Source organism: Asterias rubens, chromosome 5 (genome assembly GCF_902459465.1).
Source record: "Asterias rubens chromosome 5, eAstRub1.3, whole genome shotgun sequence".
NCBI classification, from domain to species: domain Eukaryota; kingdom Metazoa; phylum Echinodermata; class Asteroidea; order Forcipulatida; family Asteriidae; genus Asterias; species Asterias rubens.
Window position 1 is genome coordinate 20,630,394 of NC_047066.1, and position 24,905 is coordinate 20,655,298.

Consider the following 24,905-nt stretch of genomic DNA (forward strand, 5'->3'; position numbering starts at 1 on the left):
ACGCAGTCTGAAGGTCTATAAGGGGAGAAAACTCCACAAAGGAGGGGAGAGGAACTTGTGACATTTTGATCGGGGCCGTGGATCATCGAGGGGAAAGTTACATATATGAAGAGCTGCAGGCGTTTTTACAAGTTTTTCATGGGCTATGAATGTGTGGAGAAAGTTTTGAAGACACTCAAAACTTTCATGGTTATAGCACTTTTTAAGTTAACAACTGGCAATGACAGTTTGAGCTCACCTTGGTGCAACAGGAAGATGCATGCATGCCAGTATATTAGTCAGCCAGGAACGCATGTCCTGCATACTCTGGGCTTCTATCACATACTCAAGGTTGTTCTCTGCCTGGAATTAGAAAAAAATACATCCATTGGTCAATTCAATGTTTCAAAGTCGACATTTTTGATACTTTAATATTGTTAGGGCAAGGCGATTTGTCCTTTATTAAAAGTACCTCTTACGTGTAGGCCTAGATTTACACAAAAGCCACAGGCCACAGTGGCCATTGCTTCTGTTGCCATCTGCCCCTCAAAAGCTTTCCATCGACTTAAAGATTTTCCTATGAAACTGCCCTTTGTGAAATGAAAATGGGCTTGCCACCCAAATGGTAAAATTCATGACTTGAACTCAGCGAGGAAACATTAAATTTCAACAGGAACACCATCAAGGGACACCTAGAATGACCAGGGGCAGTTGACACAGTTGCCTCTGTATCAGGTGTCTGTTAATTAGTGTCTGTACACAAAGCACAGGTTTTGAGGGCCTCTTTGAACTTATGAATAGAACTTATGAACATTGTCTATTAAATCTATGTTCATACACCGTACATGTTTGTTTCCAATTGCAAGTTCAGAGACTGTATAATGAGTGCACGCTTTACAGGGTGTTCCATTAGCAGTAGGGCACACAGCATTCGTGTACGTGGTATTGTGCATTGTGCACGTGTGCTGTGTGAATGATGAAAGTTTGTCAACCCTTTAAAGTGAGGACCTCCCTTTAGGTCTATTTGTACTTAATTCTTGTTTGAAAGCAGTGCCCAGGTTTGAACAAAAATCAACCCAAGGCATCGTGAGTCAGTCACTGAGCTCTCTTTTGTTTAACTCCTTGGTGCCATTGATGGTAATACACAAATAGGACTGTTTGTCGTCTAATAAGGCAATGGCGACAGTATCTGAAAATGAATAAAGAGGACAACTTAAAGGTTAACAAAGCTTACAAGTAAGAGTCATAGTTTTTATTTAAGACACACTCATACTTTTAGGGTATAAATGTACATGGATAGGATATACCAGTATGTGTGAAACCAAACAAATCTGTGAGTTAAATTTACAGTTATTATGTTAGCTCGTGTCGAAACGTGAGGCCATTAAAAATTAGTGCATGCTATACCACCACCACAGGTCATTTTGGTTGGTAAACAATTTGCAACACCTTCCTTTTTCTCGTCTTTTAATTTGATATTAATGGTACATGCATGTAGTACATGTATACTGTCAACACATTATTCAATTAACTGTCAGTGTGTCAGTAATATACTACATGTTGCACCTGCACTTTATTTCTGAATATGCAATTAATTACATAATTGAAGCTGACTGCTGGTCATTTACATTGTGCATCATTCTCATTCACCCATTATGTAAATTGGCTAGTACATGTATGCTCTGGGAGCTATGTAAAATCAGAATATGTAATGAGCATGCAGTATCTAGGTAACAAAGGATTCTAGAAATTAGAATGGCCATCCGAACAAACACACAACTTTTAATGACAAATGCAATTTGTCAGTTCCACTGGGGTCTCTCTGTCTCAGCAAGCTCCGCTTAGCTCAACAGACTTGATTAGATCCCTTGTATGTCTAGTTCAAAAGCCACAAGGGAGTTCGTTCTCCTAATGGGATGTTCGGTGACAAACATGGTACAAACAAATTTGTCTGTTCACTTCACTCTGACTTGTATTGCTTTACAGCTAACTGCCACATCTGTCAGTGTGCATTTAGCTAATTGTCAGGTTGGTCGCAGCGGCAAAGACACTGCACAAAATAGGGTATGTGATCTCTCAGGGAGGTTTACAAACTGTTATATCTGTAGTTTTCAGAAGACTAGAGGCAGTAGAACTACTATTTCTAAGTATTAGGTCCCACAGTCAAGAGCCAACTTCATAGCACCTTATAAAAGTATTGGATTTAATTACAATGTTTGACATGCATTGCTGCAAGTTACATGTACATTGTAGTTCAGTGGTTTCAAACAAAACGTCAACATTGATGGAGAGCAGATAGAACCTGTGTATACCTGAAATACAGCAACTTGTGAACCCCCCCCCCCACCACCACCCCCACTACACATTTAATCCTCGACGCCAAACCCCTCTTATCATTCTAATCTTAAAATATGTCTTTTACAGTAATTTTCAATTGAAATAATGACAATCGGTAATGAACATTTTAGTATGTCAGCTTCCAACAATTTGTTTTCATAATAACATAACCAATAGTACACTGTACTTTGTCTTAAAACTCTGTTTTTCTGCAGGCCAATCTGCTGGCGTCGCATTTCAGCGTTGCTCAACACTTTGAAGTGCTATACTTCATGGCAAAGTGAGAAACCAATACTTCAGAAACGGGCCATTGACCAATCATTATACTTCATAATAATATGCACACATGTTATAATGCATTTTTATTATCAGGTTATTTTTAGCAATGTAGGAATTTTTTCAAGATGTCAAATTATTGGATTTTTTTTTCTGTATGCCAAAACATGTTCAAAGCTGACGCGTTCCTTTTGGCAGAATAGCATGGTTTTCCTTTTAAAATATATTTAATTTATATTTTGTTTCCTAAGACTACATTGTACTTTCTACAAATAATAAAGAAACTGAATTCCCCTGGGCAATACATGTAATTTGGTCTCCTTCAACACTGATTGACAATTTACTTAGCTAACAGGGGTATTTCCTTAAAGGCACTGGACACTTGGTAATTAATCAAAATAATTGTTAGCATAAAGACCGACTTGATAACCAGCAATGGAGAGCTGTTGGTATACAACATTGTGAGAAATGGCTCCCTCTAAAGAAACATAGTTTTTGAGTGAAAGAGGTAATTTCTCACTAAAATATTAAAAGACTTTTACAGCTGTTAAAGGCCTTTTAATATGCATCTAAAGGCACACCAATTAATTTGTGCAACAAGGGTGTTATTCTTTCATAATTGTCTTGCACATTCATTACCAAATGAGTCAACATTTCACAGATTTGTTATTTTATGCATGTTGGGACATCAAACAAGAATGCTGGTGTTTGATAACTAAAGGTGTCCAGTGCCTTTAAAACCAATAGGGGACTTCCTGTTTTTGCAGTCCTGTCATTGTAAAATGTAAGTTATTTTAGTAAATGATGAGTGGCTTTAGAAAGTGGAACCATAATTGCTAAAGTTATTTATATAGTGTTTGACAGGAACTGGGATTGCTGCCTCATTTGAATGTTAAAAGGCAGTTAAATGCGGAATGAGACAGTCTTAACTTGAGGTCTCAAAATCAAATTCGTGGAAAATTACTTCTTTCTCGAAAACTGCGTCACTTCAGAGGGAGCCGTTTCTCACTCATGTCACTATGTTTTATACTATCAACCTCTCCCATTACTCATTACCAAGTAAGGTTTTATGCAAATAATTATTTTGAGTAATTACCAATAGTGTCCACTGCCTTTAAGAAAGGCTAGTCACATGTAAGAAGAGGGGGAGCGCGTGCCAAGGGGGGGGGGGGGCAAAGTTATCCCAATACCATTGTACTGTACATAAAGTAGCCTACATCATATATAGTACACACATGACACATATAAATTGTACATGTTGTGCCTTGAAAATATGATAACCCGCAAATTCTGTCTGCACTTCTGATTGACCCCTTTATTGCTAATAATTTTGAGAATAGATCCAGGAATGAAAATCCAGGGTACGAATTGAATCCCAGGTACTTTCTCTTCAACAAAGCCACCTGATGAATACAGAGTAACACAGGGGGGCACATCATGGGATGCTAGACCACAGGGTCTATTCACAGCTAGAGATTGAGTGAAAGAAACCCAGGATACTGATTGCTGTAGAGAACAAGGTTGATTGCGGTTATACTACTTTCCCATGGAGTAATATAGGCCTGCAGGTTGAAGCAGACAGCCACGGTCTAACCCATAGAGCTATTTGACTAGAGCGCTAACTTGCTCTGCGTTTTGAAGCCACCCTGAGCGCAGACATGTTTGATGTGTTGCATGAGTTCGGAACGATTTTAATTTCAAGAGAACACACATTGCCGCGATTTTTTTCATTCGCCGTGTGGGCTTACGTACGCGACTGTCCACTCGCATACGTCCGCGCTACGAAAACCAGAACTTCAACTTGATTGACGTACTAAAAAAAGTATAGGCGCCTTTTAAGCATGACACACATTTGCTGCATTTTTGGGTTCCATGACACATAAAAAAGTACAAACGCACTATCATGCAAATAACCGTACAATTGCCATACAAAATGTTAAGCTTTTGTATTGGTTTGTACATAAACATGGATGCGCCCATACAGCTTCAAAACCTTAGTGTGTGTATAACGGGCTGTTAGCGCTCTAGTCAATATATAAATAGCTCTATGGTCTAACCACACTATTCTTTAGTCTATTTCTGGGTGGGGCTTACTGACATCACACTTCTTTCTTTTGAAACAGTTGAATAGTTGAACTCAGAATGAATAAAATATCAAACTAGAGAAAGCAAGTGACGTACATTGTAAATATTATAGTCCGATAACAATACACGTACACGTCTACATATACACATGTGGTATTAACTGGTATACAAAAAGTGCAACTTGTTCAATTTTACAAGAAACACAATAAAGGACACTTTGCTGTCTCACTTCAGTGGCTTTTCCAAATGTTGGAAATTTCAGTTCCCAAAACCTTCCAAAAGTGTTTCTACATGTGAATGGACTTTATTTGAGTTATTAAGTATCCTGTTTTCCCACGCACGAAGCTACTTTCCAGTGTAGGCCTGCACTGCAGGTTGACGCAGACAGCCAGGGTCTAACCTTCTGTTCTCTATTCTATTTCTGGGGTGTCCAGCTGGCAGTGAAAATACTGGCATGACACTTTTTTCTTTTGTAGTTGAATAGTTGAACTCGGATTAAATAAATAATCATACTACTAGATAAAGCAAATGACGCAGAGTATAGTCAATTAACAATGTGAGATTTTCAACTCTAAACTAAACCTTCCAGATAAAGCTCAGAAAGTGAAGCGAAAAAGGTATTGTCCTGTATTCAATATTCCTACATGTAGTTAAGGACAAGGTCTTATGGATGTTTGCTTGAGACTTGAGCCCTAGGGGTATGTAAAATGCATGTACACAGATCCTTAAATATAAATAATACATTTTCAAAGAGTGTCTCCATAATTTGTGAAATACAGAAGAGTTAAAAATAAACTGCATGAGGCAAGAGCTCAAATTAATCAAGCAAAATTCCTGCTGCTGATTGAAAATAGTTTCTTGTTTAAAAGAAATGTGAGATGTGAGGCCAAATAAATTTTTGTTATTATAATTTTTTATTTGATTTTTTGTTCAAGAAAAGATTGACAAACTTTCTGTGCATTTCTCATTTAACTTACAAACCTTTAAGAACAAGTGGTGACTTTAACCTGAAGAATTGGTGGCCATAGTTTGCTTGGCAGCCACCTCTTAAAATAATTACAAATAATTTGGAAAAACCTGGATGATCAATTGGTTTTTTGTTTTACTTGGCCTTAGTGAAAGGGTAGAACTTTACCTTCAAGACAAATGTGTTGTCTTTCTCCGGTAATTCCAGCGCTGTCGTCTCTCTCGCTTCTTCAATCAGAAAGCAGAAAATTCCAATTCTTGGTTTGCTCGACTGTGTGACAGACAAAAAGAAAAAGATAAGAGATTAGATAAACAATTCGGACTACAATTTAGATAAAAGTATTTGATGAAAAAAACAAAAACAAACATATTCTAAAGCAAAAAAAAAGGATTGGCCAACCACAACTTTGGCGCTAGTAAGGCTCTGTCAGTTGTTTTGATAAGATGTGCTTTCGATACCAAGCTTCAAACAGGCAGAGAGAGACTAAGCCGAGGCTAAAACTACATATTGTTTGGAAAAAGGCATAACAATATTATCAAAGGAAAGAAGGAAAGAGACAAAAAGTCAGCAGAAAAGATGCATGCCTGATACAGGATTTATAATGAAATGACTCAGGCCTGTACAATATGCTTCGCTTTTGAAAGGGGATGGGCATTTTGTCCTTGGTAAAGGGCACCCAAAGAGGAAAATGTAAATTTCAACTGAAGCATTTCAAGGGCACCAAGGCAATGACCAGGGGGCATGAAAGCAATCGCCTTCGTTGCCTCCATGAAGTATCAGGCATGCTGACTGTATAAATTTAATTCAATATATGGGTGAAAAAAAGTTTGAATTGGCGGCTACTGCTACGGCTACAGGCTACAGCTGGATCGCATATCATCATGGGATGGAGTAGGAGAGGTTATATTTATAAGCAACACCCTTTGGAAAGTCTATTCTGTACGTATGTAGCTGTATAGCCACTAATTCTGATTCGGCCTTAAGATTGAGTTAAACCAAGATAATGCACTGCTGGCCCTGCAGATAATAAGATTTAAAAAAGAATTTGGTTAAAACTATTTAGATGGAGTCATAACTGTTTAGTGCAAATTGCTTTGTTTACATGATCCACCTACACATGTGGTGTGTGTACTAAGCGTAAAACTAAAGTCCCTACAACCAAGCCCTGTGTCAGGCTGTCATTTTTGTAAAAGTGCCCCTTGAAAATATTTCTATAAACAGAAAGATGCCCTTTACAATGTTTACCAAGAGTTCAATCACAGACTTCTTGAAAGCATTCGGTAAATAATAAGATAAACAATCACGAAGAAAAGAAATCTTCCAAGTACACTACAGTGTGGCATCAGTCCCTGGGGTGATCGTATCACTCCCACTTGGACGACTGTATAAACCTCCTCCGAAGGAAAAAGAAAGTTACCGCTTTAGTAAACTCCTCTCTCTTAAGTTCCCCAGGCAAGTCATCAGATACTCGCTTTGACTTTGATAAACAAGTTGTTATTGCGTTTGAGGTGTATCGGGGCATCTGCGGGTGACTTCGTCCAAACCGCTAGCACTGCGTCATCTCTGTGCCCAAATTAGATATTTATAGCGCTACGTGACCACTTCTACTATCTATGCAGTGCCCTAGGGAGGCATATCAGACGCACAATGCACTGACATTCTGTAATCTATAGCCACAATGTACCTTTCAATCTGAAACATTTGAATTTAGGTTTGAAGGATGCTGGATTGGTGTCAGTTTACAGTGTTACTGTTGTTGTAGGTATCATGTAATGCCTGGTATGTTCAGAGTTGGCCCTTTGTACAGATATACAATGTAGACATGGTGTAGACTATACAAAAACAAAGTGTAAATCTCCATGTATGTATGCTACTTGTATGCCTATGACCGTATTGAATAACCCCTTTTTTTGCTATGAAAGGCGCCATCTTGTAGGGCAAACCGTAAGCGCGTACATCAATGAAGCATGCAGCATTCCAAGTTTGATTTCTACGGCCCCCTGCACGCACACACGCACACGCTCACAGACGCCATGTTGTAGGGCAGATATTTGAACGGTGACGTCATATTCAATACGGTCTTTGCTATCATATTCTCATTGTATTCCTGTATAATCGCTCTAAAGGCCTATAAGGCAGTTTCCTGTCAACGAACAGAGTGTAAGGCCTGAAATGTTGAGACTTGAGTCCATCATTCCTTCTAAGAACCACCAAAACACTCACAGGGAATGGAGTTATCCAACAATTTTGCATAGCAAAGTATTTCGACTGAAATAGTTTTGTGCACACTGAATGCAATAATGTTGAGTAATTAGCAAATGATGTTTTTTGAGTAGCAACTGACCCATTTTCGTTGCATTTTTCTCTGCTCTACAGGTGAAAGGGAAATCGTTCACTGACTCATAATACACAAGGTGTCACGAGAAATTTCTTATGTTCACTGAACTTTAAAATGCAATGTATACAAAAATTCAATTTTCTACGCTACAAGACATGTGAGCTACACAGGAAAATGTCTCTATTTTCAGCACTGTGTGTACTGTCATGACCGTGGGCATTAAGGCACATGACTTAATCTATTAACTGAGGACATCATTATCAGTTCCATTTCACTTCACCCTTGCTCTATGATTTCACTCAGCATTGCCTTGTGAAATAGAACACAGCTTTGTCTTATCTCATTGGTTATCTCCCGCATCCGAGGTACGATCTTCAGTGTTTCAAATTGTTTCCTTAAATAACTAGATCTACATTGTACGTATAGAAGACGACAGTACAGAAATAAGTCCACAGTGCACAAGCCTAATGGGATTTCCTGAAAACACAATACCAGCTGTACATACAACAGAAATCCATGCACCCAATGCAGGACTGTGCTTCGTTTTTGAAAGGGCAATGGCAATATGAGCATTTTCAAAGGGCACCCTACACGTACATGCCCTATGAGGAAATTGTTAATTTCTACTATCATTTCAAGGGCAATAAGGCAAGGGCCATGGGGGCATCTAGGCATTATCGCTTTCAATGCCTCCATGAAGTATCAGGCCTGCCAATGCATTGCTCCGGGAAAAAATGGCACCTTGCCCAGGACTAGGGTTGGGTTTAAAACCAACCAATCTCGGTAGTACGGAACTGTGTTAACTTTTCTCTTGGAAAAAGGAATCTCTGGGTCAGTTTTAACTTCTGTAGCAGGCATTTTACATGTACATTGGTTGCTAACTACATGGATCTGTACAATGTTCTTGGTACTGTAGTGAGAAAAGGGCTTACAGTACAAACTACATAACATGTATTTGGTGACTTCTTCCAATTATTTTTCTTGGATTTTTTAGCAGCGATTACCTTTGCAACCTTTCTATTCATACAAAGTCTGCAGTAGAAAGCCATTAATGGCATATGATTTCAGTCTTGTCATTTTAGGGATTGTCAAGTAAACAAAAAACAGTACGCCCACATGCTGGCCAAGCAGCAGATCCAACTAATGTAAGTGAATGGTGATTCTTGTCTACAACGTACAAGTCGCTGTGATTTGCTTGTTGACTCGACAAGTTTTTCAGCACCATCCATGGTTTCAGTAATGTCAACAAGCATGAGTGGGTGGAATGCAATAAAGTGCATTGAGCGATATTGGGTTCTAAAAATACAAACACTTTTGCATTCAAATACGATTTCTGTGCGGATGGAAACTTCTTTCAGGCGCTACGGTGGGGATGGGAGAAATGGGCAACCACATAGACTTTATCGCAGATGCTTCGTACGCACGCATTAGGCGTGGAATGATGTGCACAGCACTGGATATGCATACTAGTCTAGCTAGCGATCAAGTGTACAAGTGAACACATACTAAAGGTATCTTCTAATTGGTACCTTAAGTGTATCCTTAATGCTCCATGGTTACGGTATGGGGAATTATGTGTAAAACAAATATTGACTGCTTAATTAGACATGCCATGGTTTAGACTCAGACTCTAAAGTACTGTTTTTTCCTTCCCCCAACTTTGCCTCTGGAAAATACAGTGTACATTGTAGAACGCTCCGGGATCACTTCGGGAGCCATAGTCTTAACCATAGCACTCCAAACAGTCAATATTTACATTGTGTGTACTGAAGATACACGTAGCAAATACTGTAGCATCCATTATTCAATATCAGCCTCAGGAAAGATTCCTTAATTGGCATTACTGACGACTAATTTATCACTGAAAAGTCCTACATTAGTCTGGAGACTGACATTCTACAAGGTCTCTGTGTATGAAGTATGTACCTCGGACTCGAAACCACTCCCACTCCATCTGCTCATGGCCTCATTGGAAAAGGCATATTCCATTAGACTGATCAAATTCAAATCTAATAAATTATTCCTGCTGTTGTATCATTCATTTTGTAGTATACGGACGCGTTTTTCTTGATGTAATGTTGTTACTTTGCCATGTTTTGTGCTAATCAAATATGCTCTGTGGCCCTGGGAAAGATGGTCATTTGTCCAGTACATGTACATGATGGATTGTTCGTACATTTGTACAATGAGAAGGTACATTTCAGTGGGTAAAACATTGAAAGGGAAAAAAACCATTCAGACAAAAATCGTTTGCAAATTAACCTTTGTGCATAAAAGCCCTAATTATCCTGTACACACACATACCCTGTTGTAATGCTTGTAATTGTGTATTGCGAAATGTATCCGTTTCATATTCACAATTTTAAAACTTAACATGTTGTATGTAAGCAATAGGGATTTGGAAATCCCTTGCATTGTATGCATCTTGGAATTACATTTTGTACTCCCTGATTCAGCAATAGGGTTTGAAAGCAAGTGTCTATTTTACATAGGTTTGAGAAGCAATGAACAATTCAGCTGGACCACTTGAAGAAAAAGTTTTATGTGAATTGGGGTGTTCACAGGTGTTTCTGGTACACTGTATGACCGGCGAAAAGGGAAGAGAATGGTGGGTCCAATTTGATTGCTCTGCTTACCGTAAGCAAAGAATCATCGTTTACTGAAGCAGATAACGCAAACAGGTTAGCAGAGAATTTTTGCATGCATGCATGCGTACACTCCACGTCAGTAGACATTCTTTGCTTACTCAAAGCTACGGTACCACAGAAATTTAACTCTTGCACAATAAGCGGAGAATGGTGGTTGTAAGGCCAGATTTCAGCAGTAAGCAGAGCCATGAAATTGGGCCCTGGAGAGCTGTGTAAGGTTGATGAACCCTGGTCTTCCCCCAGTCCAGGAGGATCCAGGCTGCAACGCATACCAGACTGGACAAGGTCAGTTTTATTCAAGTAAACCTTTCAACTCTACAATAATGTGTAATCACTGATGGTCACTCCATTGAATAGACACTTGTCTAGACAGACAGGTGTCATAATAACCTTTGTGCTCATCATCCAGGGTCATCTTAAATAATTTCCAGGTCTTTTTAAATAATTCCCAGGTCATTACTACCTGGGAATTAGGTACGTCCAGCCTCAACAAATATTAGCTGATGTCAGCTGAAGGTTTCTTGAAAGAAGTTATGAAATTCATTTGTTATGTTGGGTGACTTTTTAAACACGTTGAAAGTGAAGTGATGTGACCATCACAAACAACAAACCTTTAGGGAAAACTATTTTTAAACTGAAATATTGCACCTTTTTTGTACTTTTAAGTCATAAACTTTGAACAGTAGGTGGGTGCTAAAAGATGCTTGTGAAAATTGCTTCCACGCTCCTGGTCAAAGCTTTGGTGCGCTTTAAATTGTTCAGAGAGGCAATTGCCTTGCTTTGGCTCTCTGAACTGTTCAATGAGGCAGTTCCTTCCATCATACCACATGCTTTGGTGTCCTGTGAATTGTTCACAGGGCAATTGCCTCCATGCCCCTAGCCATAGCTTTGGTGCCCTGTGAGTTGTTTAATAAGGCAGTTCTGTCCATGCGCCTGGGTCAATGCTATGGTGCCCTTAGAATTGTTCAGACAGGCATTTGCCTCCATGGCCTGCCCCTGGACAAAGCTTTGATGTTGTTTTCCTTCAAACTGCCAAACCTTTAGTTTTCCCTTACAGGAACAGACATGACTCACTACACACTAAACGCTGAACATGGGTTAACAACATTTATCATTAGTTGTATTGGATATCAGTACATCAGTACGTGTCAACAGTACTTTGTATCATGATATGACTGGTTGATTTCATTCAGATTGTGACATACCCATTGCTCTGGAAACTCTGCTTTTCTAAGGAATCTGTCGTATTTCCTTTGAAAAGTATCAGTTTGTCCCAAGAGACTAACATGTCTCAGATGGAGTAGACAGTATGAGGTTGGAAGCCAAGTCAGCTTCACCTACAAGAAGTACTTCAACAAATGTTTTGAATTTTTGTTACAGTGATGTGTAGTAGGCCTACAAATAAGGATGGGGAAAGGTTTCAAATCAAAGGAAACTTGTTATCTGGGGTGGATATTGTTAAAAATATCCACCGTTCTGGTATCGTCCAATTTTCTTTTCTTGTTTAATTGGAAAAAGAGAAAGAATCCAACATTGAATTGGATTCAATAAAACAATGCTTCAAAAGAATGTGTTTACATTGTTGATTATTAAAAGTTTACTTACTACTTCCAGGTTTGCTCTAAACTTTTTAGTGACTAGCCAGCAGGACCAGTTAGCTTTTCATTTCACTGGTCCCTAAGCTTTTTTCGCTTACATTTTGACTGGTCCTTTGGTGTTTTAACTGGCATTAGGCCAGCGGACAATGGTGACCTACAAGTGTACATCAAATGGCTTAATGCTTAATTGATTACTCACAAATTTAACCTTTCCTTTTTGTCCTTTCTGAAACCAGCTCTCACAAAGTTGAACCTCTGTGACCTTTTGTACATGTGTCACACAATAAAGCAGATAAATGGCTTATTATAATCCTTTCAAGCTACTGGGCATGCAGTGTGGTTTACATGTGGCTGTTTGTGAATGATGTTTACACAAGACCAACAATGTAAATATTCTCAGTATGAACTGAAAGGCCCTATGTACACATACAATATTCTTTGCAATCTGGGCAAGGTGAGAATGGTCAAGGCAAATTGAAAGTGTTGTTGTCACTGACCACAGTGACAGAGGTGCCTTTTTTTAGGGCATTAATTCAGAAAGTACACCATTGAGAAAAAAGTGGGTTGCTTAAGGACTTTTTGGGCAACGATCCTGTTTAATGCTTTGGTTTTTAAATGGAAGGGGCATCAAGAGGTTTTCTCCTTGATAAAGGGTACGTCTAAAGCTATTTAGGCCTAAAGACCTACATACATGTACGTCTCTTACACTCCACACAAAATTGTTTAGAAAATGAAATGCCCAACCCGGTGTTAAGGCATTATTATTAACAGGCCACAATCCCTTTGAATCCTGCCCTCTGGCAAATTGGATATTAGGCCCTAGATACAAGAAATTGGAAAACAGCTGGGCATTTTTCTCCCCAGACTTGGACATTGGACTAATTCTGTCTCTCTGAACTCAACTGGAATTATTGGGACATGTTTATACTGCTGTTATAATGGCATCTGTTGGGTCAGTCCCAACTCTTGTTGGGACAACCCCAACTTGGCGTGGATGTTATTTTTAAACACACCCCTCCATCTTCCCCACTGTTCGGAGGATGCTTGAATGATTGTGATTATCACAACTAAACTTGGCCGTACTGGAGTATGGTTGGGAGAGGTCCAGTATTGCTCCCATGAAGCGGCATGAGAAAGCAAAAACCATAATTTAGACACTTACACATAATGCAGAACATTACAATCTGTCTTTCAAGAAGTCATCTCACTTGGCCACTGCATGTACAAATATTTGCAGAGAGCTTTAAATTTCTACTTTTGTGTGGATTTGAATTGCATTTTTAGATTTACAAGGAAGTGCAAGTGTGTTGAATCCAGTACTCAAAATAATAGTTAAGATGGTAAAAACCTCTTACTTAAATTGTGTGATCAACAGAAAGTAATAGAATGACTATATGAGGTAACAAATTGTGGTACTATACAATGAATACCATACCAAGCTTTCTTACCCCAACAGCATTCAGGAAGAGGTCTTCAGTGACCCATACATAGTTACAGTATTTTATTCTCAACTAGATAAGATACAACTTTAAAAAGCTGATCTTCAACATTTTGTACGTCTTGATTCAACACTTCCCTTTCAACACAAGTTATATTGACAGTAAACATCAAGACTGACTTGCTGTAAATTAATGTGTAAGCACAAAACAAACCGAGTTTGTTTTGTCTGAAACTTTTTAAACTAAAAAGGTCTTTTAACTGCTTCACGCTTAGTTGCGATAATCGTATTTAGACTATTGCTCTTGGTCACATCCCATTAGTTAAAGGTTAGACCTTAAGACTGAGACAGTAAATTTGGGAGGATTGAGGCTTTGAAATATCGCAACTATTTAAGCTCTGCTATCTATGTACGACTGTGGAGCAACAGCTCAATGAGATGGTTAAGAAAATCACATCACATCACATCACATCACAAGGCATAAAACACTAAGATGTTGAAACTGGACCACTTTATACCCGCTGAACTGTGTGCATACCTTTGGCGGGGAATAAAAATCCAGCATGTGCCCCTCCAGGCGTTTCACCAATATCAATCGAGTTCGCTCCCATTTTTGTTTCCCTTGATTGTCCTCACCGACAAGATAGTTCACATTTCCTTCTCGGACAATATCTTCTGGCTGGTACTTGACCCCACGATGTTGGGCCACCGTGTGTCCCCTTCGAAACCGATTCATTACATTTTCAGTCATGTTCCGGAAAGAGAATTTCCGCAGAACTTTATTCTCAGTTCTTTGTCCGCCTCCTACAGCGGGGAGGATATTTCTGCTGTTACCATCAATGCTTGAGGTGCTGGAGTATCTACTGTTGGACTCACCATTGAACACATTCCCGTTCCGGACTTCAGGCCGTCCTCCGGAAGAGTCCGACAAAAGCCTGGTGTTGACGTTCGCGTTGGACTCCGAGTCCGCGGGACTAGCGGGGCTTTCCAGGGCGGCGTCATTTGCGTTGCGCTGGTCTTCCCTGAAATCAGACGGGCTGACGGTGTTGTAGGCTCGCCGTACTTCTGTTTCAAAATGGTCCATGAAGTGATCGGCGAAACGCCGGGCAAATCTATTCTCATCCACGGGTGGTGCACCCTCGGCCGGGGGGTTGACACTTATGAACCGGTGGTAGGCGAAGGCGAAAGTAGACGCAGCTTTCTGAGCCTCCACCTCGCAGAATTCATTCATATCGATCACTCGATCGTTGTCATGTTGCTCCATCGTCCCGTTCATTTTGACTGTCTGCTACAATTTGATGACGAAATTAATGGTAATACATGATTCCTGATACAATCCACATCGTGTTCCTTCCAAGAAAATCAATGACCAAGGTTTGTAAAATATGAAATACACGGTGTCTTTCCAAGATAAGTGCTTGGAATTCCTAATAAGTCGTCATCATTTCCGCATCTGTTCGTCGTGTGTGATCATCTGCAGCACAAAACACGCGGTAGATCGCGTGCAATGTGTGTGTGTGTGATGTGCGCCATCTGCAGACTGCTTCTCTCAAAGCCAATGAAAATAAAATGCGCAGTACGTCATAATGAATCACTGCGCAAACTGAGGAGGTCAACAGTTCAAAGGCTAACAAGAAAGGTCAACAAAGAAAACAGGTGACTGATTGCTGAATTTAAACAACTTCACACAGTCGTTGCTGCGCAAATAAAAGTTGCTCCAAAATCCAGAACCCTAAAAAAGTTTATTACTTCAACTTAGATATAACAGCAGAAGAAATCAACGAAAATTGACAATATGTTTGATGCTTGAAGCTTCAAAGTGTGTTGATTTGTGCTGAAAAAGTTACTTTAAAATAAAATTAAAACTTGTGCAAAGTGGTAAATATAAAAAGAGACTTGGAAGTGTCTAGGTGATCTGGCTGAACGAATTACTTGACAGTTTCATCAATGAAAAGAAGAACAGGCATGACGGGTGTTTCTCCATGTTCTCTCTGTTTTCAGTGTTTACAAACAAGGTAAGACTTATAAAGATATTGCTATTTGGAGATGAACTTCTTTTTAGCAACACAATGGGTCAATGGGAGAAGACAGGATAAGAATACCTTCCCAGATTAACTCTGAAAAGTTGACACAACAAAACGTGAACAGCATGCAGGCTAGTATACATAGCATGAGCAGTGCACCTCCTCACTCAAGTGCAGTGAACTCGTAGTTTCACACTCACTGAGTTGCGATTCAAATTCCAAGGCCGTCGGGAGAGGAGGGTTTTAATACGTTATCGCAAATACGCAAGCCCAACACGGCAACAGCATTAAGTCTAACCATACAACAACTCTGAACCACACCCCATCCATCTACCTAGCCCCCCGCCCCCTTCCCCCACACTGGCTGCTCATCGCCATCGCCTATCGGTCTGTCCTGTCACTGTCTAGTGTCGGGTTAGTTCAGTTCAGTGGGAAAAGTTTCCATAATATCGATGGCGCCAGTCACCACTTTTTCATGCATTCGGTATCAATATCATATATGGAAAATTAATATAGGCCCTAGCTAGGCCTAATAATACCTAATTTACCTTTTTGTAAAAATGAGCGGTTGCATCCCATAATAAGTGGTGGCGCCATAATCACCATACAGAAATTTATCCGCTTAGGAAGTTAGGGGGGTGGTTCGCGGGAGTCGATAGCAGACGATAGCAAAATAGTTCTAGCTAGGAGTACATGTAGTTGTCCCCTCCCTATACTTCACCTCTCTGTGGACGCCGGTTCAAAATTAGGACTGGAGGGCTTCTTGCATGTGGATTGGGTTTTTCAGTTCAACTTTGTTGGTGTTAAATTTTCCTTAAAAAAACCCTTAAATTTCCTCATTGTCTTCTTAAGTTTTTTACCTCACTGGGTAGAACTTCAATTTATGTGTGTGGGTAGTTTGTGTGTGTAGAGCATGCTTGCAATGCATGCGCTGGTACTCGGTTATATTTACATTGGCTCAATACACAGCGACATGAGGAGTACCAGTTGTGTAGGATGTAGGATTCCTAAACGACACATATCTTGTATTTTTTCTGCAGATCTTGTAGCAATTGGCAAATATATTTCAATTTTTTTTCATAATGCTATACATTTGTAACTGCTAACTACATGTACATTTTGTTTTCCTGCAGAACCAAATAAACAGACCTCCATGTCAGCATTTGGGTAGCAGTAATTCTTTCCAAAGATGGCAGACCAAGCCATTCCACTGAGACTACGACTCATCACGTATCTTACCCCTGGCGTACCCATCGAGTACTTTGAGTTATTGAAGGAATATCTTGAAGAAAAGTTACAATGTTATGTGTATCTTCTGTCTGAGAGTCGCTGGTCTGGACCGCCTGCTGACCGTGTAGATCCTTTTGCAACAGGAGATGCTGATATTGGTGAGGAAGAGTAGAACGACAGACGGGCAAAGAGTGTTGGCAATCGCCCAAAAGGGTGGAGGCAATTGCCTTGATGCCCTACGCTTTTCACTGCCTTGTCAGGCCAGGAATTTTATCATTGAGAGGGCAAGGCCATTGCCATTTTCTGTTTGAAAATCTTCCGTTGGCCTACGTTGGCCCTGGTTTTGGCCTTGGTGCCCCTTCAAAGATTTCCCACTGACTTTAAATGATTTTCCAATGGAAGTGCCCTTTGCAAAATGAAAATGGCCTGCCCTTTCAAAGATGAAATTCCAGGCCTTAGAGTCTATTTGAAACTTGTGTTCTATATAAGCAGCGCCAAGGCAAAGACCAGGGGCAAACAGGCCATGCCTCTTTATAATTCCAGGCCTGCCTTGTTGCCCTAAATTAATCCGTACTGTATTCACGTTGCAGGATTTGTTTGCTTTCCAACATTCCACCGCATGTTTTTGGATCCAAACAGCACAGTTATTCTCCTAGGTATAGCTGCTGGAAATGCTGACCCTCGCATTCAAGATCAACCGATGTACTTTTCAGATGTTATTACCCACAAAGATAATTGGTAAAATATCAAGTTTTATATAACACCAAAGCAGATCCTTGCTATTTGATTGGAGGATTGCCTGATTGAAGGAGTGTTCCATTCAACTCTGCGTCACCTCATTGAATGGAACATTCCATCTTTCAACTCATGAAAATATTTGCACCAAATTGCAATTGTAAACATTCATTGTTTGTATAATAGTCAGGCTCATTGTAGTATGTCGCACCTGTCCTAACATCTTCATCTTTAATCCTTACTCCCTAAGCCCACTTGCCTACCATCCTCCTCTCCTATGTCACTGTACTCCAACATTCTTGGACTTGAGATTTGAATGCCTGACCTACTGACAAGCAGTGGTAAGTTGTGCATACATCCCTCAATCTTTTCGAATCCTTCATTTTGGCAAAGATGATTGCAATGTAGTTGGGAGGGTGTGGATCTTAGCCCATTCTTCCCTCACCTATCAGTCAATACAATACAAATGTTTACCATCAACCATTTGTCTGCACCCACTGTAGTTTTAGCAATAAGCAGGCTGGCACTCGGACAACATAGTCATGTGCGAACCAACCGGCAGTTAGCAATAAGCACTACAGGCCTGTATGCTTCGTTTTTGAAAAGACAGGGACACCAAGGCATTTTCTCCTTGGTATAGGGCAACCATTGAGGAAATTGTAAGTTTCTACCGGAGCATTTCAAGGGCACCAGACATTGACCCGGGGGCATGGAGGCAATCACCCCCCTGCATTGCCTCCGTGAAGTATCAGGCCAGGGGTTTAAAATATTACACATCTGAGGAAAGCCTATTCTTCCGACTCAAATCTGTCATTACAATACAAATGTTCACCATCAACCATTTTGTCTGCTCTCACTGTGAGTTTAAGCTTAGGCACGGCACTTGGACAACCACATACCTACTACATGTGCGAACCAAGTGGCTTTCCTGTAGCTCTGGTGACCCCTTTCATAAAATAACCCAAACTCCTTTGTGCTTTTACTTTGTCTGTTCGTAATCCTTTCTTTTTGTGGCCTTCATAATATTAAAAACCTAATTTGTTGAGTTTAAATGAGAACTAGAATTGTATAGTTTTTGTACACGATTTGGGTATGTTAGTGTTAAAAGCTTGTTGTGCTAACCAAAGTTCTCTTTTGTTTTGCAGTACTAAATTCAAAGAGTTTAAAGACCTGCGTGGTTCAAGATGGGCATACAATGACGACTACTCATTAAGTGGATGTCTCATAACACTCAGGGAACTACGGAAGATTGGAGAAAATGCAAATTTCTTTGGCAACATTGTTCGATCAGGTATGGTTACTTTTGTCGCTTTCTTTTTCTGGATCCTCCCTTTATCCCTTTCCCCTTTTTTTTCTATAAACGGATATGTATTTGTTTCTACTTGTTTATGCCTCTGATGAAGAAGGTCCGATTTGGATCGTAAGCTAAGGCCATCTAACCTACTAATTAGGCTATTTAGTTTTTATATATATTTTTGTATGAGATACCACCTTACATCACAAGGCCGGCGGCCATTATAAGATGAAGGTTATACTTTAAAACTGATTTGGGCTGTCGCCAGAAACGTCAAACCTTCCAGTCTCAATCTCTGGTGTTACTGATCAGCAGAGAGTGGGTTTCAGTCTCGATCTTGACACTTGTGTCCTTAAGCAAGACACTAATTGTAAACCCTTTCAGGTGCGAAATAAATTGGGGCGATCATAAGATATCACAATTCTTCATAAACTGCAAAATACCTGTCTTTAAAAGTGTTTCTCTTAATTTGTTCAAGTGTCTTGAGCACCTAAATGGTGCATGTGCGCTATAAAGACATGCATGCACAGATCTTTTGTTAAAGTGAAAATTACCTTGTATGTCTATGGCCAACTAAGATCCCCACATCTTTTAATTGGAATTAAAGGTACTCCTACCTGATACCTGACCTTTCGACCCCCTATTCCTTTCCATCAGGCGCCCATTTGAAGTCGATCAAGATGGTCTTGGACAAAATGGTAGACGGTGCCGCAATCGACTCCAACACCCTCTCCTATCAGATGAAATGTGATCCAGAGTTGAGGAAGAAACTACACATTGTCACATCATGGGGACCACTACCCGTATACCCTGCTGTGGTCAGCTCAAAATTACCCGGTAAGTTCATTTTCTTTTGCTCAATTTTTAAGATACCACCTGATTGGATGTTTAAGCAAGGCACTATAAACCATGATTGCTCCAAAAAGTTGGGGAGGTAGTGCTTTCTGCTCTACCAGCCTGGCTTTTGACGGAAGATACCCAAGCCTACATCCGTATATGGACTGTAAAGGGGACAACCCTATTTCAGCCTCAGGAGTACATGTAGGTGGCAATGGCCCCTGGACAAAACAAATTGTTAATAGCTCACACCCTGACATGGCCTTCGGGCCTTGTGTGTCACACGACTTGCATTCAAATTAATAATACAAAAACGTAGGGTGCTGGCCTAAAGTCACATCTATTGAGTTAATTGTCAGTGACTCAAACTCATACTCGAGTCATGAGGTGCATTCTTTGACCTAGAGATGACCCTGACTCCTAGTGGGACATACACTCATTCTTATTGACTCACACAGCCTAAAAATAACCTTTGCAATTCCTAGACTGTTTCTAAACCCAACATAAGAAAAACCCATGTAAGCTACTTTTTACCATAAATAAAACAGTTATGAAAAAAAGGCCAATTTTTTTTTAAGTTGGATATGTGATGTTCTGTTGAATTCAGTCAGAGTGAGGATGAATCTTAAGCATAGTAGATAAATTCTCAGAACGTTTTGTGCATCCAAGTATTATTCTAATTATCTTGAAGGGCACAGTAATTTTCCTAATGTAAAGGGGAGTGAAAACCTGAAAAGGGCATCTTGGCAAATCAGCAGGCGCTGTACATTACTGCAATCAAGGCCTGCATGGATTATACACAAGCAATACAAATTCTTGTATAATGCATTATGAAAAAGGATTGTGCTGGACAGTCTGCCAAAAATAGAAGTGTAACTGACTTCTAATGCCAAACACACTTTGAGTCAATAGATTAACCGGAGATTGCAACTCATTGTGACATTTGCAAAATTGCCGAGGTACGATTCTCTAGAGGGGATTTACTTACACCTGTTTTTTAGAATTCATCCCTCTTGATGATTCATGTTGGATTCGGGATTCATGATCTTAACTGAGACTGCCTGCCTATGGTAAATGAAATTAAAACTGAAGCTTTAAGACTGGAGGGTCATTGAAAGTCGCAAGGGGTCCATCTTTAAGATCCGCTCAGCAAATAACTTTGAGGATCAAAGACGTCCTTAAATATTCTTATTAAAAGCTATTTTTATCCTTCATTTGTTTTAGTGAACTGGCTGCTGGCAATATACATGTATTCAAGTAGAATAAACTGCATTTTTTTATTTTTTTTTATTCAGGACATGATAGCTCTTTTTTAACTTTTCCATTAGAAATCTGAATTTGCATAACAGTCAGTTCAAAAAGATTTATCTTTGACAGTTTTATATGTTTCTCAGATTGGTGATATTAAGATGCTTATACAAATAAGCACACAGGTTTATCTCCCTGTCAGTAAAAAACTTCCTTAGGTTTAATTCTTATTATTATTGGTTTATTAAACCAATATTAAGATGCTTCTACAAATAAGCACACAGGTTTAACTCACTGTCAGTAAAAAACTTCCTTAGGTTCAATTCTTATGTTTTTCTTTCTCTTCATTTTTTTTTCAGAGGAACTGAGGAACTCGTTGGTCAGCCACTTTCTCAAGATGCATGAAGATCCAAAGTGGCAGGCTCGTCTGAATGAGTTCTTGGTGACTAAGTTTGTCCCTGTCACATTGGAGGACCTTCAAGGGGAGGGAGACAAAATCAGGGAAGAAGTTGGAGAGATGACCATGACCAAAGAAGTAAACTACTAATTTTTTATAACACCCTCACCCTAGTCTTGGTTCTAAGACCATGGTGTTTTATGTACTATCCACCAAAATACAACAGCATCGTCTTAGACTCGCAGGGCACTCATACAGAAACACCAAAGAACCCGTCTCTCAGCTTATCACCTGGTTACCAAAACATGGAAGGAGAAACAGACAGCTATACAGATGTACATAGTTGCTGGGACATCAGGGTGCTTCCAGCTGATCTTCCCAACTTAATGAGAGATAGACAGGGATGGGCAAATTTCAACCCTAACCCAACCTCGGTCGACTAGAAAGAGAGAGAGAGAGTTTATGTACACCAAACCAAAGTTTGATGGATTTATGTGCAATGTGATAATCATAATAATCATAATAGCCTAATAACTTTAAGATTGTGCTAGGGTGGAATGTTAGGCCATTAACTATTTTGTTGTAATAATAATAATGTTACTAATAAAACACCAAACCTTTTCCATATTAAATATAATAAAATGTGCCTTAAGTTATAAGACAAATCAAAATACTAAGAAAATACATACAGATAAGAAAGAACAAAAACAGAGCCAAATAAGTGCATAGGCCTCCTACAAATTTACTGGCCATGGAAGTGCCCTCTGCAAAATGAAAATGTCCTTGCCCTCTTCTTAAATATGAACTTTGAGGCCTGAAAGTTGTAAACAAAATCTTTAAAAAAAGAGAACAAAAGGCAATTTTTAAATAATAGAGGGCGCTGTTTTGTGTTACTGCACTAGGATCCTACAACGGGTGCCTAGAGAGAAACTCATGCCCTGAGAATAATAATAGTAATAATGGCTTCTTATAATTATCGCGCTCACGCAGTGACGCTCAAGGCACTCCAACATTATTACCCCTGGTCACTGGGCCTTAAATCATTCCTTAAACCATCTCAGCTCCCTGGGTAGTATACAGCCTTGTGCAACAAATGCGCTACTCGGCTAAATCAATCACAAGAACCATCTCTGCCCTCACAGGTACCCATTTACCCCTGGGTGGAGAGAAGCAATTATAGTGAAGTGTCTTGCTGATGGACACAAGTGTCACGACCAGGATTCGAACCCACACTCTGCTAAACAGAATCACCAGAGCTTGAATTCAGTGCTCTTATCCGCTCTTCCACGACGACCCATAATAATATGTTAACCCACAATTTGTTCTGTAAAATAAAGATTTGAAGGCCATTGCTTTTATGGATTGTTGCAAAACTATCCAACATGACCATATTTTCCTGGAAAGTAGGGTCAAAGTAGACGTATTCAGTGTTGACCCTTTAATTGCTTAAAACCTGGAAACTTATTATAAAAGAGTATGGTTCCAATTTGTATCAATTATTTGTATTACTATTATTATTATCATATATGATTTGTGTGTTATTAATTTTTTCTGTATTGCATGTATTCAAAATGAATTTCCTCCATGGTAGGACCAATAAAATTGAATTGAATTGAATTGAATTAAATTGAGTTAAGGGTTAAACACTTCATAATTCGGGGGGCGGGGGGGGGGGTGGTGGGGGCACAAGACTTATAGGGCCTCTTTATGGGGTGGAATATTTGTACAGGACCAAAATCAAGTAACCCATTTATTTATTTTATGGGCGAGTAGGGGCGGGGGGGGGGGGTACATTTGGCCCCCTCGAAGTATGACGTCAGATGTTCGCGGGGGGGGGGGAGACCGGAACTCTCGAAGAATGACGTCCGTCCGACGTTCAGGCTGGGGAAGGCACAAAAAACTAACTTCTACAGCGGTTCAGGGTTGGCAATTTGAGTCGGCAGAGGGCGCTGTGCAAGTATTGACTGGTCGAGAGTTGACATAACGTCTATAAATAGAAAGTAGTATGGTTCTGCTGCATGCATGCATATATCATGCTGCAATGTCCACGTAGCCGCTGTAACCGCAAAGGAATGCGCGCACGCGCAGCAAATACGTCATATGACGCGGTCATTATCTCCTCATGCATATGTATTTTTTTCTTCTTAAAAACAAAGTTATGACTCATCGACTTGGAGGCGGGTTTAAGAAGGCAGAGGTGGAGTCTAAGCTTTTTTAATGAATATGCATTAGTAGGGGCTTGTTCGATGTTTACGTTGTGATTTAATTTTCATTCACAAGTTACTGTGTTTAGATTTTACCGTCGTTTCAAAAATGGTGTAATTATGGTGGTAAAAATACGATTTTCATACTTATTTGGAGGATTTTTCATATATTTAAAAAACGGCTTTTTTGAGAGGGTATATAATCTATCATTTTGTGAACGAGGATGATTGCAACGATCCTGTCCGCCGTAGAACAGAGCTTAAATTTTTTTTTCAACTTAAAATTTGTTCATGAATATGCCATTTTTTTGACCAAAATAGTAATTTTATACGTAAATAGGATTGTTTACATTTCCTTAAAGTCAATTTTTCAACCAGAACTCGGCACATTTGTCCAAGATTCTGTTCGTCCGGCAGTCTGTGCTTGGTGTGGTCAGTCATGGATTGCTCCATGGGTCAGTGCATGGTCAGCAACCAGCATGGGTGCCACCACACAACACAGCTTCCTTGAATGCATTGTAATCTGACACCGCGACCTCACGATGTATGCACAAAGGATTGGAAAAGATTATTAAGAAAACATGTGGAGAGAGGCTCAATTCTTTCACTTTCAGGTAATATTTGTCTGCTATTTAATTTATTGAATACACCATACAAGTTTAATGACAATAAATGATGAAAGACCATGCACAATACTGACGTACAATAAATTATAATTCACCAATAATGTTATCAGTCGTCAAGATCATATAGTTGTTATACTAAACCTCGTTGCATTTTTAGTATTTTTTACATGTAAGAATAAACGACCCACGTGTGAGAAGCTGAAGGAACATGGAAGGAGAAAACAACATGTTGATTGATCATAAAAACCATGTGGAAACGAACGGGATCTGTTTGTTGACATTTTTAAATACTGTTTTCGGTGAATTTAGGAAAGAATATACCCAATTGTACATACTGATATTTCTTCCAATTTTCATCATCTGATTGCATCTTTGCGGGGTAAAAAACCAGGTAAAAACTCATGTTGAGAAAAAAAAAGACCTGGAAAACCCTACAACTTAATTTTGAAACTTAGCGACAATCTATGATAATTATACGCTCAAACTAGATTATTGTTTTTGCACAAACAATTGACGTGTATTTTTATCTATGTTTAGAGAAATGCATACATATTGTTTTAAAATTGTATTTTTTCAAACAATTTTTTGTTTAGACTTATTTATTTCCTACAATATTTTGAAGCGAACTAGGTGGCCAATAAGTA

General features: G+C 39.5%; 2 protein-coding genes across 2 annotated transcripts in view; one reads left to right on the forward strand and one right to left on the reverse strand.

The window, feature by feature from the left end:
- Positions 1-15,110, reverse strand: part of LOC117290294 (SH2B adapter protein 2-like) — a 28,125-nt gene extending 13,015 nt beyond the window's left edge. Inside the window, exons 1-3 of the mRNA XM_033771605.1 lie at positions 14,205-15,110; positions 5,813-5,914; positions 239-342 (exon numbers count right to left, since the gene is read on the reverse strand). Coding sequence (XP_033627496.1) covers positions 239-342; positions 5,813-5,914; positions 14,205-14,942 — 944 coding nt within the window. The 5' untranslated portion in view covers positions 14,943-15,110. The remainder of the gene's footprint in view (positions 1-238; positions 343-5,812; positions 5,915-14,204) is intronic.
- Positions 15,111-15,613: 503 nt separating this feature from the next.
- On the forward strand, positions 15,614-22,446 carry LOC117289930. The gene is made up of 6 exons (XM_033771129.1): positions 15,614-15,681; positions 16,824-17,078; positions 17,511-17,658; positions 18,801-18,946; positions 19,607-19,786; positions 21,394-22,446. Exons 2-6 carry the CDS (start codon positions 16,880-16,882, stop codon positions 21,579-21,581), a joined length of 861 nt encoding a protein of 286 aa, XP_033627020.1. The 5' UTR covers positions 15,614-15,681; positions 16,824-16,879; the 3' UTR covers positions 21,582-22,446.
- Positions 22,447-24,905: the final 2,459 nt, after the last annotated feature.